Genomic DNA, 17,921 nt, shown 5'->3' on the forward strand with positions numbered 1-17,921 from the left:
ACTTACTCTCAATTACCGAGACTGGGCTAAGAGTGAATTTTGGAGATGTAGGCGCTCTCCCTGCTCTATGTTAAATTTTAAAGAAATAGGTTAAATCAGCTAATTGTAAAACCATAAAATATTGAAGATTGGCTCATGAGAAAGGTCATTAGCATTTACTGTGGACAACAGCACCAAGGTCCATGCAATGTGATGATTAATCAAACCAGCCACAAGCCCTCTTAGGAATGAGATCAGATTACATGAAATCAGGCTCAGCACACTAAATGCAAATACAGAGATTTCTCCACTTCACTGCTTCTTAGGATTTGTCCTTTGCAATAGCTGGCTTAGTTGTCAATTACTCAAATTATAGGGAATGTACTGAAAATTTACTAAATTATCTTAGACCACGACCTTTCAATAAAACATTTTGTGGTAAAAGGTGAGGCAAATGGTGAACTGCTATGAATTACTTATTGAAATGTACAAGCCTTTCATCAAGAATACAAAGGAGGACAGGATCCCAAATACAAGGTACACAGGTCACAGTCATGTGTTATACATCCTTCATCACAGGCAAGCTCTGTCAATTTTTATCTCTGTGAGGTTCTTAATTTACTTGATTTGTATATATTTCCATTTCCTTTTAAATTACTAGTAGAGGCCTAGGGAGCAGCTCAGATGGCGGAGGGGGGCTGCGTGGCCCCAGGAGCATGATTCCAGTGGCTCAGGCCCCAGATCCCAGGGAGCTGAGGGACACAGCCCAGGATCCTGCATTCCCTCCAGGACAGACGGAGGCGGGGATGGCCCAGGACAGTGAGGATGCTCCTGCTGCCAGACGCCCCAGAGCTGTGCAGATCAACGCCGCTGCCCTCGGGAGCATCCAGGCCAGTGTGTACTGGGAGCTGCGGTAGTTATTTTGGGAGCTGACTCCAGGGCTGGAAGGCTGGCCGCCACCAGTGTGGTTATTCCTCCTTGTGTCACTCTGTGCCTGGGAGGGTATGGGCCAACAGGGAACAGGGGCTTCACAGGATAAAGAGCTCCCACTGAGCCGTGCACCTGACAGGGGGCAGGGCATCTCCTCAGGTACACACAACTGAGAATCAGCACAGCAGGCCGCACCCCCAGAAGACCAGCTGGAAGGACAGGGGAAGAGCAAGTTCTTGACCCAGCAGTGCTGGGAAGCTCCAGGGAAAGTAGAGGGATTTATATTATATAGAACCAGAGGGCACCCCTCCTTGTTTTCTTTTTGGCTTTTTGTTCTTTGTTTGTTGGTTGGTTTGTTTCTGTTTTTTCCCTTATTTTTTCTCTTTTCTTTCCTTCCTTTTCCAGTACAAATTGTTTTTAGCCACTCTACATTGAGCAAAATGATTAGAAAGAAGAACTCACCACAAAAGAAAGAATCAGAAATAGTACGCTCTCCCACAGAGTTACAGAATTTGGATTACAATTCGATGTCAGAAAGCCAATTCAGAAGCACAATTATAAAGCTACTGGTGGCTCTGGAAAAAAGCATAAAGGATTCAAGAGACTTCATGACTGCAGAATTTAGATCTAATCAGGCCAAAATTAAAAATCAATTAAATGAGATGCAATCCAAAATGGGAGAAGATATTTGCAAATGACATATCAGATAAAGGGCTAGTATCCAAGATCTATAAAGAACTTATTAAACTCAACACCAAAGAAACAACCCAATCATGAAATGGGCAAAAGACATGAAGAGAAATCTCACAGAGGAAGACATAGACATGGCCAACAACCACATGAGAAAATGTTCCACATCTCTTGCCATCAGGGAAATACAAATCAAAACCACAATGAGATACCACCTCATACCAGTGAGAATGGTGAAAATTAAAAAGGTAGGAAACAACAAATGTTGGAGAGGATGTGGAGAAAGGGGAACACCCTCTTGCACTGGTTGGTGGGAATGTGAACTGGTGCAGCCACTCCGGAATACCATGTGGAGGTTTCTCAAAGAGTTAGAAATAGAACTGTCCTACGACCCAGCAATTGCACTGCTGGAGATTTACCCCAAAGATACAGAAGCAGTGAAACAGCAGGACACCTGCACCCCGATGTTTCTAGCCGCAATATCCACAATAGCCAAACTGTGGAAGGAGCCTCGGTGTCCATCGAATGATGAATGGATAAAGAAGATGTGGTCTATGTATACAATGGAATATTACTCAGCCATTAGAAACGACGAATACCCGCCATTTGCTTTGACGTGGATGGAACTGAAGGGTATTATGCTGAGTGAAGTAAGTCATTTGGAGATGGACAAACATCATATGGTCTCATTCATTTGGGGAATATAAAAATTAGTGAAAGAGAATAAAGGGGAAAGGAGAGAAAATGAGTGGGAAATATTAGTGAGGGTGACAGAACATGAAAGACACCTAAGTCTGGGAAACAAACAAGGGGTAGTGGAAGGGGAGGTGGGTGGGGGGTTGGGGTGACTGGGTGACGGGCACTGAGGGAGGTACTTGACTGGATGAGCACTGGGTGATATGCTACATGTTGGCAAATTGAACTCCAATTAAAAAATAAATAAATAAATAAATAAATAAATAAATAAATAAATAAATAAATTACTAGCGGAACCTAAACTTCTATGCCCAATATGTTAATTTCTGTAATGATTATTATGCTCACATCTTTGAAGAAATACACCTGAACCCAAAACCTAGAGTCTGACACAGTGGTTACATTTTATGTTTTGAGTTCTTGGTAAAATTGCTTCAAGGGAAGTAACTCCTTACTCTTAACAAAACTGAAACAAAAATGGACATAAGTATATAAGCCAAAGATAAGCATGCACTAAAGTGAGTTGTTTGAACAAATCTAGTTTTAGAGGCCACCAAGGATATAAAAGGAATTAAAGAAATGTTATAGTCTTTTCAAAAATATTTTCTTAACTTTTCTTTTCTTTCCTTTTGAGAAAGAGGAGGGACAGCGGGAGAGGGAAAGAATCTTATGTAGGCTCCATGCCCAGCACAGAGCCTGACAGAGGGCTCAGTCTTATGACTGTGAAATCATGACCTGAGCCAAAATCAAGAATTGGATGCTTAACGGACTGAGCCAACCCGGCGTCCCTTTTCTGAAATTTTTTATATTAAAATTTAAAATCCTTTTCCTTTCTTTATTTTTCACCACCCCATTTTTTCATTTGCAATGGTAAGTGGCAAATTTCATGAAAACAATTGTCAGAGCCACTGAAAAGTGAATCTGCCTTTAAAGATGACATGCAAATGTCTATGGTAGCTTTTCTCAAAGTGTGTTCCTCAGGCAAATGGTCCTGAGGTACTCTCCGAGAAACAAACAAACAAACAAACAAACAAGATAGTATGGCTAAATAGGCTAGGGAAATATTACAAATGGATTCCGTTCTATTTTAGAAACTCTCAGGACTGAAAAACTCATAAGCAAAATAAACAATTATTTTAACTCAGCATCTTTAAAATATATTAGAGCAGTATTTCTCAAACTGTCTGTGATGAAGAGCCAATTTTCTTTCAATTTCCAGCCTGTTGTGGTCTGTTGCTCTGATAAAATACAATAAAACTTGTTAGAGAAAATTAAAAATTTTAAATGAAGACATGAAAAATATAAGCCTGCACTTTATAAATTATTAGATTAGATTCACTAAAATAGAAAATTGCTCCCTTAAATTGGTATAAAAGTTTCTCAAGACTTCTTGTTAGTGTTTTTACTTATCTTGTCACAAATCAATAACAATTTGTGACAGACCTGGTTCTTGGCCCACACTGGGAGGAGCACCATATCTGATCACAGAACCCTTGTATTCTGGAATACCCAAAATATCCGTAGAATGCTCTTCAATAAATACTTTATAGAGTGCAAAGACATAAAATAGAAAGGTCAAAGTATAATTCCCAACAAATATTGATCCAATCCACCTGTGCATTATGAAACATTCTAACTGAATTCATATAATTCTCACTGAAGTAAGCTATATTGATACCTTGTTTGTTTCAGGTAAGAAAGATCAGAAAATAGGACAAGTTAAAAAACTCACTTCAGGGTCTCCAGAGACATCTGCAAGTTGTAATTGCGCTCTTGTTCAGGCAGCTTGGAGAACTCAACCAGACAGGGGTGTTGTCTCTTATTGTCATCTCTAACCTGAAACAGAACAGAAACATCCTCATAATAGTCTCCTGTTTTAGACACCAGCAATGGCAATCCAATAGCATGGCAGAAAGTGAAGGGGGGAAGCAAAAGGAAGGGTCAGCTCATTGTCCGAGCAAAGCTGCCCTGTAAGCCCTCAGGCATGTTAATGTTTGAGGTCAGTGGTACCACCTGGCATTATTTTTGGGCCACCTGTTCTGTTCAGCACAGTTCCTGGTGCCAGGTCCCATGCCTGCTCTACCCTAACACTCACAAAGTCACCCGCTCAGCCTCCTCCAGCATTTGCTGAAATCTTACCTTCTCCACCAGGTTTATACTGCCCACCTTCCCAATATGGCCATCTGCTCACTCACCCTACACTCTTATTTTTTCTTTCCTAACAAATTCCACCTGCAAGCAGAACCAGATACTCACTTGCTGGTTTATGGTCTATTTCCCAGCATTAGAATGTAAGACCAAAGAAATTGGTATATGATACAACGGATTATATAGGAAGGGTTTTTTTAATCTAAACTTTATTGACAAACTGTAAACTAAGACTTTTTTAAAAAAAGATTTTACTTATTCATTTATTTGAAAGAGAGAGAAGGGAGAAGCATGGGTTTGTGGGACAGAGGGAGAGGATCTCCAGAAGACTCCCTGCTAAGTGTAGAGCCCAATGCAGGGTTCGATCCCATGACCCTGAGATAATGACCTGATCAAAATCACGATTCGGATGCTTAACCAACTGAGCCACCCAGGTGTCCCTTGAGATCTTTAAATAATAATTTGGAAATCTATTCAGGCATTATATCTCAGCCTGTCCTCCACCTATGAAACCCACCGCCTCTGCCCACTGGCTCTATACTGATTGATACACATAGTTAAGACTAAAGGAAGTAAAGCACCAGGTAAAGGAAAAGTAAAGTGACTAATTTATTTTTTTTGAGATTTTATTTATTTATTTGAAAGAGAAACAGAGATAGTGACAGAGAGCATTAGCAGGAAGGAGAGGGAGAAGCAGATTCCTCACTGAGCAGGGAGCCCAACATGGGACTTGATCCCAGGACCCCAGGATCATGACCTGAGCCTAAGGCAGATGCTTAACTGACTGAGCCATCCAGGTGCCCCTAAAATGACTAATTTCTTTCCATTTTCAGCTTTTACTTTGCATTTCAATGAGATTTTTTTTCTAAGTGGCTTAAAAATGCCTAGTGTCTGTATATGTTAACCTTGATTTAAAAACTATAATTTTCAGCCTAAAGAATGATGGCTTTTCAATTGTCTAGGCAACCAAGCCATCCTTCAATGAACATGTTAATAATGTCATTCCCTCTTGTAAAGAAAAATCGAACAAAAACTAATGTATAGGGGGGAAAAAACCAATCTAACCGCTTCATGTCCTCACATAGCAGGATGAGTGAGAAAAAAGTTATGTTTTTAGAAAGATGTATTAGCAAATCTGAAAATAAATTTCAAAATTACGTACCGGACCATACTGCCAGCCAAGCTCTATTTTATTCATAACCCAAAGTTCATGGATATTCTCTGCCAGTTTTTCTCTTATTCTCTCTAGATGAGGAGGCAACACAATCTAAAATGAGAAAGAAATCACACATCAGAAACAAATGCAATAAAACCATACTCATTGTCCTCACTGTGAACTGAACCAAATAAAACCATTGTAAACTATTAAGATGTTAATAATACAACTAGAGTCTAACCCTTCTAATGTAGCTGTAAAAATATAACTAGATATATCCAAAAATTTTTTAGGTAATTTGGGGACTTTCTGGTGGGACAGCTTAGATTTCCAGGTGAGTTTATGAACAAAAGTTGGGGAGAAGGAAAACAAGAGCATTGGTGGGGACAGTCACCATTAAGAACAATGCCTTCATGGATGTGCGATGTAACCACCAGAGTATATATCACTTAAAAAAAAAAGTCACTCCAAAGTTCTTAAACTAACCTGGCCATTGCACATAGGCTAGAATGAAAGCAATTCAATGACTAAAGGATAATCCACTGGCTCTTCAAACCTATAAATATTTGCACTGATTTATGTTTTTCCTTAACTCTGCTGTGTTACTTCTAGTGGTTCCCAAGTATAAGCTTCTAAAACAATCTTTACATGTTCTCATTCACAAGAGGAGCTCAATGACCTCTTCATAAAGAATATGAATGGTTTTCAAGATGAGAGGTTGGTTGCTGGTATTTGGCAGTATGTCACCCCCCATCCAGTCTCCACATATAAAGCAGGTGACTGCCTACCACCTTTTGTTTGTTCAGGGAGCAGACTATCAATGCTCCTTTCCCCACAAAGGTGGAGATAATCCAGGTCTCAGGAAATCCTCAATGTACTCCCACTACATAATCCAACCATCCATTCCAGTCCATGTCTACAACTGAACTTTGGTAGCAACACACATTACCTGCCATCTTGCAGCAAACAACAACACACACTGAATTTTAGCCATGAACAAAGCTTGGTTCTAGCACTCAAATATATATATAAGGCCAGCATGATGAGACAAAAAATAGGATTTGAGGAGCTAAACAAGTATTTGCTCAACAACTGAACTTTCTGAGGCCTGGTATTAATTCTACTTTAGACCTCAGAGGCAGTCTCTTGGATCTTCAGAAAGATATTCACAAACAAACTTTGAATAACCGACCTTATTGAAGTTACTTAACATCAAGATAAAGCAAGAATTATTTAATTCATTGTCAATGTCAAGATATGCTCACATCTATGCAACAGAAAAGCAAGAATAAGGACTCATATTTCTCAGGTGCCTGTTTGCAAAGTATCATGTGAATGTGTTATTTATTAACTATGTCAAATAAACTCTTAGCATCCCAATTGACAAAGAAGGGTTACTTCCTCATGTCCCAGTGCTGACAAATGACCTGAGGCACTTTGACTCTGGAGACCAGGATCTCAATCTCTACTTAAGATAAAGGTCCATAAAATTGTTTCAAAATAATAGTGTATCTAGGTGCCTGAAGAAATAAAAAGGCCTATGTCCACCCTATATAAAAAGTGCACCCTAAAATTAGCATGCATTACCTTCAGTGATCCACATTAGTACTTCATGAAATCAATGCAGTGCCTTGAGGTCAGTCTTAAAACAATAGAAGAGAATTGAATACAAAATAGATGAGTGGACCTGATGAAGGTAGGCATTATTTTACAAAACTTTCTTCAGTTATGCATATAAATTGTATGACTGTCAGGTGCATCCCTGTGGGTTGCAGTTAAAAGAGTCCAAAAGCCACAGTACCTCAGGACTGTATGACAATATGACAGTACAAATGGCCACCATCACAGATGCTCTGGGTACCTGGCTGGTATCCACAGGAATTGGTGTGAAGGCAGCCTGAGTCAGGGAAACCGTGGGGCCCAGCAGGTCCCGTGTGTAGGTCCTTTCCTGCTTGTACTCTCGGCTGTGCTCCACTTTCAACTTTTCTTTCGGCAGAACGGCTTCATAACAAGGAGCGTACCCAGGTGGAGGGAGGAATTTAAATTCTCCATGTCTCCCCCCAAGCAGAAAGCGTACCCTGAAAAGGATGCATGTCAGGGTCAGTCATAGCTCTGGTATACAGAAAGTTCCCTAATCAACAAAATGCATGGAATAAATCATTAGCCCAAAATTAACTTTATCTGGAGCCAGACTTTACCCTCATAATGAGGGCATCTTAGAGTCTAAGAGCCTTGAAGCACAAAAAGATAAAACATGATCATGGGAAAAGCTGATTGCATTACACCAACGGATCAGACAACTAATCACTCACTGGAGAAATAGCAAAACCATATGCATCATACTACTGTAGGAGAAATACCTATGAATGGTAACTGATCACTTAATGTCTCAAGGGGCCCAAAGAGTCAACAGAGAAAGAGCAAACATTATCTATCTATCTATCTATCTATCTATCTATCTATCTACCTTTACTTAAAATTACAGAACTGTATGAGGTCTGATAAAAAGAAAAATTAGTCACTTTCCAGTGTCCAACTTCCCAGTAAAATTCCTTAAAGGGAACTCAAATGATACTTCATTTGTAGAAGAAAGAAGGACACCTTATTTCTTATTCAATAAGAGACTTACTAAAATCTTTTATATACCAAACTCCTTTAATTAAAAATAATTTAACCCAAGTTCCATTGAACCATGTTTTATGAAACATAGCTAAATCATACTGATTTCATGGGCTCTCAGCTTACAAAAGTGAAATCAAATTTTCATTTTCCTTGCAATTCTTTTTCTAATTTGTATTTCATTTCCAGGCCAAAAAAATAGTAATAGTAAATAAGCCAATAAAATAAAAAGAGCAAAAAATGTGAACAAAAATTTTAAAACATTCAGAGCTTATAGAAAGAAATATAATTGGACAAAGACGATGTGGACTATATATACAATGGAATATTCCTTAGCCACCAGAAAGGACAAATACCCGCCATTTGCTTCAACATGGGTGGAACTGGAGGGTATTATGCTGAGTGAAGTAAGTCAATTGAGAAGGACAATCATCATATGATTTCACTCATAAGTGGAATATAAGAAATAATGAAAGGGATTATAAGGAAAAGAAGGGGAACTGAGTGGGAAAAATTAGAGAGGGAGACAAACCATGTGAGAATCCTAACTCTGGGAAACGAACAAAGGGTTGCCGAAGGGGAGGTGGGCGGGCATTGGGGTAACTGGGTGACAGACACTGAGGAGGGCCCTTGGGATGAGCACTGGGTGTTATACTATATGTTGGCAAATTGAATTTAAATTTAAAAATAGAAAAATAAATAAATAAATATAATTTGTATAAACACGCCAGAAAAGGTCATTGCTGTGTGGATACCTAATATTTCATGCTTTCTGTCCTTTCTTCAATATGATGTTTCTATAACCATGAATTATTCAAATGAAGAGAGTTATAATGGGAAGAACAATCAGAATAACTTAATGGTCCATTATAATAAGGAAGCCACTCTCGTCAAGTAGCTACATACACATATTAATAGGTGACAGCATAGCCCCTTATCACGACAGACCACTACTTGTTAAAGTTCTCTTTGTAGATCTGCAAAGAATTGTTATTTATCTCTTCCCATCTGTTAACAGCAAGAAAGCAAAAGGTTAGAGTAAACCATCATGACCCAACTGATCACAGGCAGATAATTTACAAGGGTAATAGATAGAAGGTAACACAGAGAAGAGATAATTTGACCTGATAAACAAACAAAAAAACCCATTTAGTTTCTGTAGAATAAGGGGGCTTGGAGTGGGATGGGGAAATATGATGACAAGAAAAGGGAAATTAATGAAATATAAAGAAATAAGTGGTATTGTCTTATGTAATATTATTCATTTTCCCTTATTAAATAAATAAGTAAACTTACGTGGGTTTGAAATATTTCAGGACACTGATTTGGGGTAGAGTTACCAGACTGCCTCGTCTAAATGGTAGAACAGGTGGACAAAGTTTTTGGCCTCCCAAGATGCCCCCTTGGGTGAATCTTACCTTTTTCTCCAAGGATCAAGAAAAATGCTCTGGATACAGATGCTCAGGAGTGAGGCAGAAGGTTAGCAAAGCATGGGTGATGACAGTGCAGAATCTTCTGTGAAAGTATGAGAAGTCAGAAGGGACACAGACCAAAACACATAGAAATACTAACTTTATTCCTGCAGAGAAACTAACAACTGGAAAGAAGAGGCCATCAATGTTGAAATTCTCAAACATTCCTTGAACAGGTTGTCCGTTAATTCGGAATGAGATGCTTGGGGCACTCAGATCTAAACAGCAACTGATGACGTCATCAGTTTTCAGCAAGTGCTGGTTTGGTGAGCTTACAGTACGAGCAATGCAACCTATGGAGGAAAAACAGCATGGAAAGTGATTTTTTTTCCTGTCATAGAGTCATCTTCAGAGGCAAAGATTTGAGTAGGTAGTGACAAATCAATGCATAATACTGGAAGAGAATAAATCTTGAATGCATATTAATGTCATATGTTAAATTATTTGTCCAAAAACGGTTGCCCAGGGCTCGCTTCGGCAGCACATATACAAAAACGGTTGCCCTTTTTTCCCCCAGGAGGCATGCTGCTCTCTTCACTGTAAAATGGACCTTATGATATGCAGAGCAACTTCTGCTTGGCCAAGGATGGCATCAGATGCACTGATCTGCTTCGACTGAAAATAGACTGATGTCAGAGAGAAATCTCCAGGGAGAAATTTGAGTTCAAACAGATGCTTTACCTTCTACTGCTTGTATGACCATCAGCAAATTACATAACCTCTCTAAATCTTGATTTCTTGTAAGCCAAATGCCATCACCTTGCAGAATTGATATGATGATTAAATTAATGGTTAAAAGAACATAGTCTCAGACACAGCAGGACTTTTATGTCAGGACCCTTTCCAAATATTAAATCTCCATTGTTTTATAAAATAAAAATAATACAGATAATGAAAACAGAAAATGTGTTCATTGGTGCACTGTTTGCTGAGAGGCAAATGCATGCCAATTGGTTTGTTTTATAGTTTATTTCACCAAGATCTTGGTTGCCTTCCTAAGTACAGCAGGATACAAGTTGAGGCATGATAATGATTATTTGATAAATGTTATTTCTTGCCCTGGCCAACCTATAGCCTATGCTCATTCTTGACTATGTCAAAACTCCTTTGCTAATTAGTCTCTGTGGGCACACTGGAGGACATGAAGGTAAGGTTCTCAAACACATGCTCACAAATGCATACAAAATTTCTCAATTTAAGCAAAGACAAAAATAGATTTCATGACACAAGATTTGCACTTTTATAAGACCTTTTTAAAAATTTTCAGCATCCCCAAATTTTTACCAATAGCATATCTAAAATGTCAGTGGTAGAGCACATCTGCTTTTTAAAATGTGCATATTTTTAATTTTACCAATATTCAAATTTGCAAGCAATAAATTCATTATTAAGCAGTACTTCTACAATTCCCTGATAATAAAGATGGCTTCCTAATAAATCATATAAAAGCCGTGCAACTGACATAAAAAGGTCTATACCCATGTTTGTATCAAGATCTATAGGTAATAAAAATGTCTTTATATGGATATTTATATACACCAAATACACTGCTCAGTCTGAGGGATATTATTATGTTAAGAACTAAACATTTCCATGGCAAATTCTTGTGATGCCTGGAACAAACAGTTAAGACAGAGGACCACTAGGGAACAACCTCGACTCCACTATTTCAGTGGCATTCATGCTGTTGAATCCACTTAGAAGCATTTGCAGGTCACATTTATGCCAACCTATGACATCCACATGAAAACTACATTCCTGTCCTCATCATTAGATACAAACGAAGACAGTAGCAGTCTGATTTATCACTCTTGGATTAGAAATATGTACCCATCTTTCTCTCCTACTGTTCTATGACATTCCTCCACACTTCCATATTTAAATGCTCCCAAAGCACCAAGATTTTTCACACTTCTGGCCCTCCCTTAAAAACACTGAGAGCCTGGGTGCCCAAAATCCAGTTCTGCATTGGCAGAAGGGAGAATGTAGCAACACTGTGTGCAAAGTTTAAATTGGAAGGAATAAGTGAAGACAAAGTGCAAAACTTTTGCTTATGAGCCCAATTCTCATTCCAAAAAACACCACCACTCTTAAATTAAGCACATTAAGTGGTGAGGAATGTGCTCTATACAAGAAATCACACATTTAAATACTACTTTAACTATTAAAAAGAAAAAGAATAGGAAAGTGACCCCAAGAAAATTATCTAAACAACTAGTACTCTAACCTTGGTAAATCAGTCAGAAGCCAATTGATTTAGACTTGTCTCTATTGACTGGAATATAAAACAAGGAAGACATTTATTATGGCTAATGTCAGAGAAATTACTGTCTGTGCTCTCTTCCAGTATTTTTATGGTTTCAAGTCTCATATTTAGGTCTTTAATCCATGTTGATTTTATTTTCTGTATGGTAGAAGAAAGTGGTCCAGTTTCATTCTTTTCCATGTTGCTGTTCAGTCATCCCAACACTGTAAGTTGAAGAGACTCTCATATGCCCATTAACTAATCTTTCCTGCTTTATTGAAGATTAATTGACCATATAACTGTGGATTTCTTTCTGGGTTTTTAAATTCCATTCTATTGATCTGTGTGTCTATTTTTATGCAAGCACCATACTGTTTTGACTACTACAACTTTGTAATATAGCTTGAAGTTCAGAAATGTGGTATTTCCAGCTTTGCTTTTCTTTTTCAAAATTGCTTTAGCAATTCGGAGTCTTTTCTGGTTCCATATAAATTTTAGTATTTTTTTTTTATTCTAGTGCTGCTGGCATTTGATAGAGATTGCATTAAATATGCAACTTGCTTTGGGTAGTACAGATATTTTAACAATATTTCCTCTTCCAATCCATGAACATAGAATGTCTTTCCATTTCTTTGTGTCATCTTCAATTTCTTTCATCGGTGGTTTACAGATTTCAGAGTACAGATCTCTCACTTCTTTGGTTAGGTTTATTCCTATGTCTCTTATGGATTTTGGTACAATTGTAAATGAGATTGTTCTGCTGCTTCATTACTGGTGTATAGAAATGCAACATATTTCTGCACATTGATTTTGTATCCTGCTACTTTACCGAATTCATGTAACAGTTTTAGCAGTTTTTTGGTGGAGTCTTTTAGGTGTTCTATATATAGTATCATGTCAACTGCAAATAGTTTTACTTCTTCCTTACCAAAAAATTTGGACGCCCCTTATTTCTTTTTGTCATCTGATTGATGGACCCCAGTAGCTTGAGAGACCACACCTATCAACATCAGACAAGACATGGTGCATACTTTTTGGTTATTTTAAAAATATAGTTGAGTATTTTATACTAATCTCCTAACTCCACAACCTATCCTCCTTTCTGAGATATATTCATAGATTCACTGAATTTTTGTTGTTGTTGTTCTTATTGTTTTATTTAACAGATACTTTGTAATAAAAAGTGTAGTATATACAGGTCAATTCCATGAGCATGGGGTTCTTTTTATGAGTTGAAAGAAAAAGCTTCAAAGCTAAATGCCAAAATGAAAATCAAGTGGTGTTGTATGATTAAAATCATTGGAAACAATTCAGCATTATTTTAACAGAGTGATCTTCTCCCTAATTTCTGTGTAGTGGGAAAACAAGTTAACATGTTTCATTCTTCTACCTGAGGACCCATGTCATATGGGGCCATACTAGGAGGTAAAGAGAGAGGTAGTAAAACTGAAAAGTAAAAGTTAAAAATGTATCGTAAAAGAGACATTACCTCTACTTTATGTTTGTGAGGCCTTCTGACATTAGTGCTCTTTGCCTCTGTTCAGTCAATAGGAAAATTGGATTATGAGAACAGGCTCTCTAACTATATTCTGGCCAGAACAGTACACCATGTATAAACACACCATACTACTACCAGGTCCCCAACTACATGCCTCCGTGATGAGAGGAAATATCCAAAACAGAGCTTCATCTCTTCCCAACTACTGAGCTATGGCCACTGAATGAAGAAAAATTCAGTAAATATTAATGATAAAATACAATGACATAAAGTATTTTTATTTATAAACCCATTATCATAAACTCAGATTTAATTCAATTTCACTTATAAAATTTCTATAAGTTACTAGACCTCTAAACCATTCATAGATGAATATCACTTGTACCTCCTCAGAGACAAACTTCAGCTTTTTATTTGTAAGGTGACTTAGCATATTTTCTCTATGCTAAATAGGTTACAAAATATTACGAGAACTATATTCTAAATGCAGTTTGTATTCTAAACACAAGCATATGTCTTCAGAATCCAGATGAATTCCACTAAGAAATAGCTCTATAATGAAGAACTAAACTTTTGAATAGAGCCAACCAAAATGCACCTCCTAATAAACCAGAGAAATGGATTTGTTATATGTAAATTTGATATATAGATATGATTTTTATATCTATTCCTAATTTTTAATATTTATTCAACTATCAAAGTTCAGGTTAACACCTGGTGAAATAAACTATATATTTATTTTAAACAGTTCCACACAAAGTGTCATCTCATTAAAAGGTGAATCCATAGTACGTGCTACAAATGGCTGATTCCCAACATTACATTATGACCAGGAGGTGCAACTTAACATATTTACTCCAATTATTTTCCAGAATCTGCTTCTTGGTTCTTTTTTAGGTTAGAAGCTAAAGCTTTGCACATACCTTTTTAAGCAAGTAGGAAACATAAATTTTGGTTCTCATTTGGTTTTTGTTTCTTTGCAACTGATTCATGAATCAAAATGCCACTTTTTGAACATACTGTTTACCAACAATACAGTTTTTTGGAAATGTACTATAATTGTAAAGAGTTTTGTTTTACCCCTAGTGAAATTCTGCTTTTTACTTTAACATTCTCACTTATAGTTTCCATGATAAACTTCTGAAGAATAAATGTATCTGATTATATGCAGCATAGATAGCTTTTGGAAACACAGAGCAAGGGCAACAGATTTCCTTCGTGCACACGGGGGAGGAGGCGGATGGTTGCTGACCTGACCAGAGGTGAAGGCCATCGAATCCGTAGGAAAAGAGATCATCTCCGACTCCATTTCCACCCCACTCCTCACCGCCTCCGGGGTAGGGAGAGTACCCTTCGGTGGAAGCCCAGCCCACCCGCAGGTGCGTGGCTTCAGCAGTCACAAATGGCTCCGTGTGGTCCACCATCAGCTCATAGTACCACTTCTTATACTGAGCGGACCCTTCACTGACGCCCAGAAAAATATTGGGTCTCATGCTTTAAAGAGACAGGAAGAGCACATGAGAAATTACGGACAAACCTCCTGCTGTATCCATTTACATCTATTTTGAACACTGGCCTTGCCTTTCTGAAATGCAACAAAATAAATCTACGTTTTCTTTCAGTATTGAAAAATTATTAAATCACTGAGGTGGTAGGCAGTGCTAACCAGCTTACAGTTAAGGTTCTGTGATGGGTGTCTGCTTTTCAGATTACTTGGCCATGTACCCCAGGGGTCTAAGATTATTTTTTCCAAATTGCTCTTCAGCATATTTTATACCATTGATTATGTTTAAGGTGAGATATTCAGTATAACAGGCCCTTAGAATTCATGGAGTTATTATTAATTCAGAACATGCAGACACTTTCCTAACTAAGCTGTGGTCAGGTAGGGTACAAGGCTGAAGAGCCATGTTTATTGGTAAAGGAACCTAGGTGATAAGCAGCTTTGCTGTCCTCTATGCCTCTCTGAGGGCAGAAGAATTTCTAGGTAGTTGTATTTAATTCCATTTATAAGAGATTTAGACTCAGCGTTAATGCTAAGGATTAGTGACAGTCTCAGGAAATATCACTCAAGAACAGTACATCTGATATACACAGCCATTCGGGAAGTCTTAAATCAATTCTGTAAAAACTACAATATAGGAATATATACCAAACCCTACATTTTGTTTAAGACAGGGTAAGGGAGGCACGTCAGTGGCTCAGCAGTTGAACATCTGCCTTTGGCTCAAGTTGTGATCTCAGGGTCCTGGGATTGAGTCCTGCATTGCCCATCTCCCCCCCCCACACACACACACACACCTCGTAGGGAGCCTGCTTCTCCCTCTGCCTCTCTCTGTCTCTCATGAATAAATAAATAAAATCTTTAAAAAAAATAAGACAGGGTAAGGTAGGGAATACTTCCTGGATAGCTGCCAGATATATATCAAAATTATTACTATCACATTAAATATTTTAATTGTAAACTGCATTATTATTTTTATTATACTATTTGGTATAAGGAAGGCAACTTGGCTTGCCATTTAAGGGCTCAGTCTCTGGTGTTAGATTTGAGTTCCATTTCTAGTCCAACATTTTAACCTATAAAATGTGTATAATAGTACCTCGTTGGACTAGTTGAACCCAGTCCGGTGTAGTTCTACCCAGTGTAGAGCACATGCAAAGTGTATAGAATAGTGACTGGCAAACAGTATTCAGGGAATGTCTAATACCTAGGGACATCCAACCAAAAATGTAGTTTTATTTTTTTTATGGAATTTATTATATTTTAGACATTCCAATTCAACTTTTTATTATACATAGTAACCACTTTGAAGTTGGCATTGAAGGGTAGCATTTTTACTTATATTCTAAGAAAGCTCAAAACATATTTATATACAACTATATCTCAGTATAATTTGTCAGCCTGCTCCTGAAGATGATCAGTGATAACTCGGCCACATATGACTGTAAATATGAAAGCTTAAAGCCTTATGATAAATGCACATTCTTCTTGGTTCACCTATTGTTATTAGCATCCCATCTGACTGACACAAGGGTAATATGTAAAATATCCTAATAAATCAAAAAGACCACATGATGTCTTAGCTACAGAGCTAGGACATGAATTCCTGTTATGCCACCTATTTGGTGACTATCTGAATCTACCTGCTGACGTGGTTTACAAGGCGCGTCTGTAATAGGAGATCTCTTCCTGGCAGCAGATTGTCACAGATGAGGTGCTGGTTAGAACGCACTGCTACTCCATGGCAGACACAGAGAGAGCACAAGACATCCAGAACCTGAAAAGAGAAATCATTTCAGCCAACGAACTCTCTTATTCAGATTTGAGTATCCCAGCATTTTTCAATGAAGACACATTCCCTGTAACCCAGCCATTTGAACACAATAGCCACGAGTTCACATATTTTACAAGTTTCTCTTACATACAAACTGAGAATTGCTCAGTGTCTCAATGGTGCTAAAAAATAAGCTCTAAACAATATTATCGGATTGTAATTAAAAGTGAAAAACACTCGTAACACATTTGACACAACTTTTAAAGGTTATTTTTCTAAGTTATCTTATTTTAAAAATATATTTAAGATTATTCCAGAATTCATTTGTGGCAATAAATTCATTCCCTTACCTTGTGGTTTCTTCCATGCTTGTCTAAAAGTGAGATTATGGATTTAATGTGTCCTTCCTTGATAATATTTAGAGCTTCCGGACTTTCTACTAACACACAGTGTAAAACTTCAAGAATCCCTAAAGATAAAGAAAGAAAATATGATTAAAGAGTCTACAATGATCAGTGTCTTTCCTTTTCTCTATGTGTTCCTTCATGTCAACATGTAATTATGTGCTCAGTATGTTTGTCACAGGGCACTGTGATAGGGGGCAGGTGATGTTCGTGACAGGGGACTGATAACTAAAGACGATGAAGTCTTAGTTTAGTGTTAGCAGAGGAAGCGGGAGACTCTGCCTGGAGAGTATGAAAGAAAGCAATCTTAACTCTAGCCTCAGAAGATACATTCATGACCATTTTCCAGACAGGAAAGTTAGGATGTTATAAGGTTGAGTGAAGTCTTGAATGGAATCCATACCTGCAGTGTCCACAGTACAGAGCAAGTATGGTACAAGACAGGTAGGTAGTAGATTAGGACCAGCTAATGAAGATTCTCAGCATTAAAAGTACAACCCTACAATGATGCACTCTAAGCCATAAAGATCATTACATTCTCCTGGAGGTAAATGGTAGAAAATGTTTCTTAGTTTGTGGAACAAGAGAAATATACAAAATAATACAAAAATACATAGAAATATATAACATACAAAACCTGATGAAGAATGGTAAAATTTCAAAGAATTAGCCATCAGAGAAGATAAAATGGAATATACCCTTTTTATTTTAAAGCTTAAGAGAGAGAAAATAACTTTCATCATCAGAATTTTTAGTGTAAACTTGGAAAGTTGAACGTGTACATATGTATTCATTGTTTCCAAGCA

At 37.6% G+C, this 17,921-nt stretch overlaps 1 protein-coding gene across 3 annotated transcripts in view; it reads right to left on the reverse strand.

Annotated features, from left to right (window-relative positions):
- RYR2 (ryanodine receptor 2) overlaps positions 1 to 17,921 on the reverse strand; it is a 721,805-nt gene that overhangs the window by 299,517 nt on the left and 404,367 nt on the right. For all 3 annotated transcript variants that reach the window (XM_072755910.1, XM_072755909.1, XM_072755907.1), the window contains 7 exons: positions 17,062 to 17,180; positions 16,581 to 16,714; positions 14,686 to 14,927; positions 9,791 to 9,983; positions 7,461 to 7,677; positions 5,606 to 5,710; positions 4,028 to 4,131 (listed from right to left, as the gene is read on the reverse strand). In XM_072755910.1, coding sequence (XP_072612011.1) covers positions 4,028 to 4,131; positions 5,606 to 5,710; positions 7,461 to 7,677; positions 9,791 to 9,983; positions 14,686 to 14,927; positions 16,581 to 16,714; positions 17,062 to 17,180 — 1,114 coding nt within the window. The remainder of the gene's footprint in view (positions 1 to 4,027; positions 4,132 to 5,605; positions 5,711 to 7,460; positions 7,678 to 9,790; positions 9,984 to 14,685; positions 14,928 to 16,580; positions 16,715 to 17,061; positions 17,181 to 17,921) is intronic.

Source organism: Vulpes vulpes, chromosome 4 (assembly GCF_048418805.1).
Source record: "Vulpes vulpes isolate BD-2025 chromosome 4, VulVul3, whole genome shotgun sequence".
In the NCBI taxonomy this organism is placed as follows: domain Eukaryota; kingdom Metazoa; phylum Chordata; class Mammalia; order Carnivora; family Canidae; genus Vulpes; species Vulpes vulpes.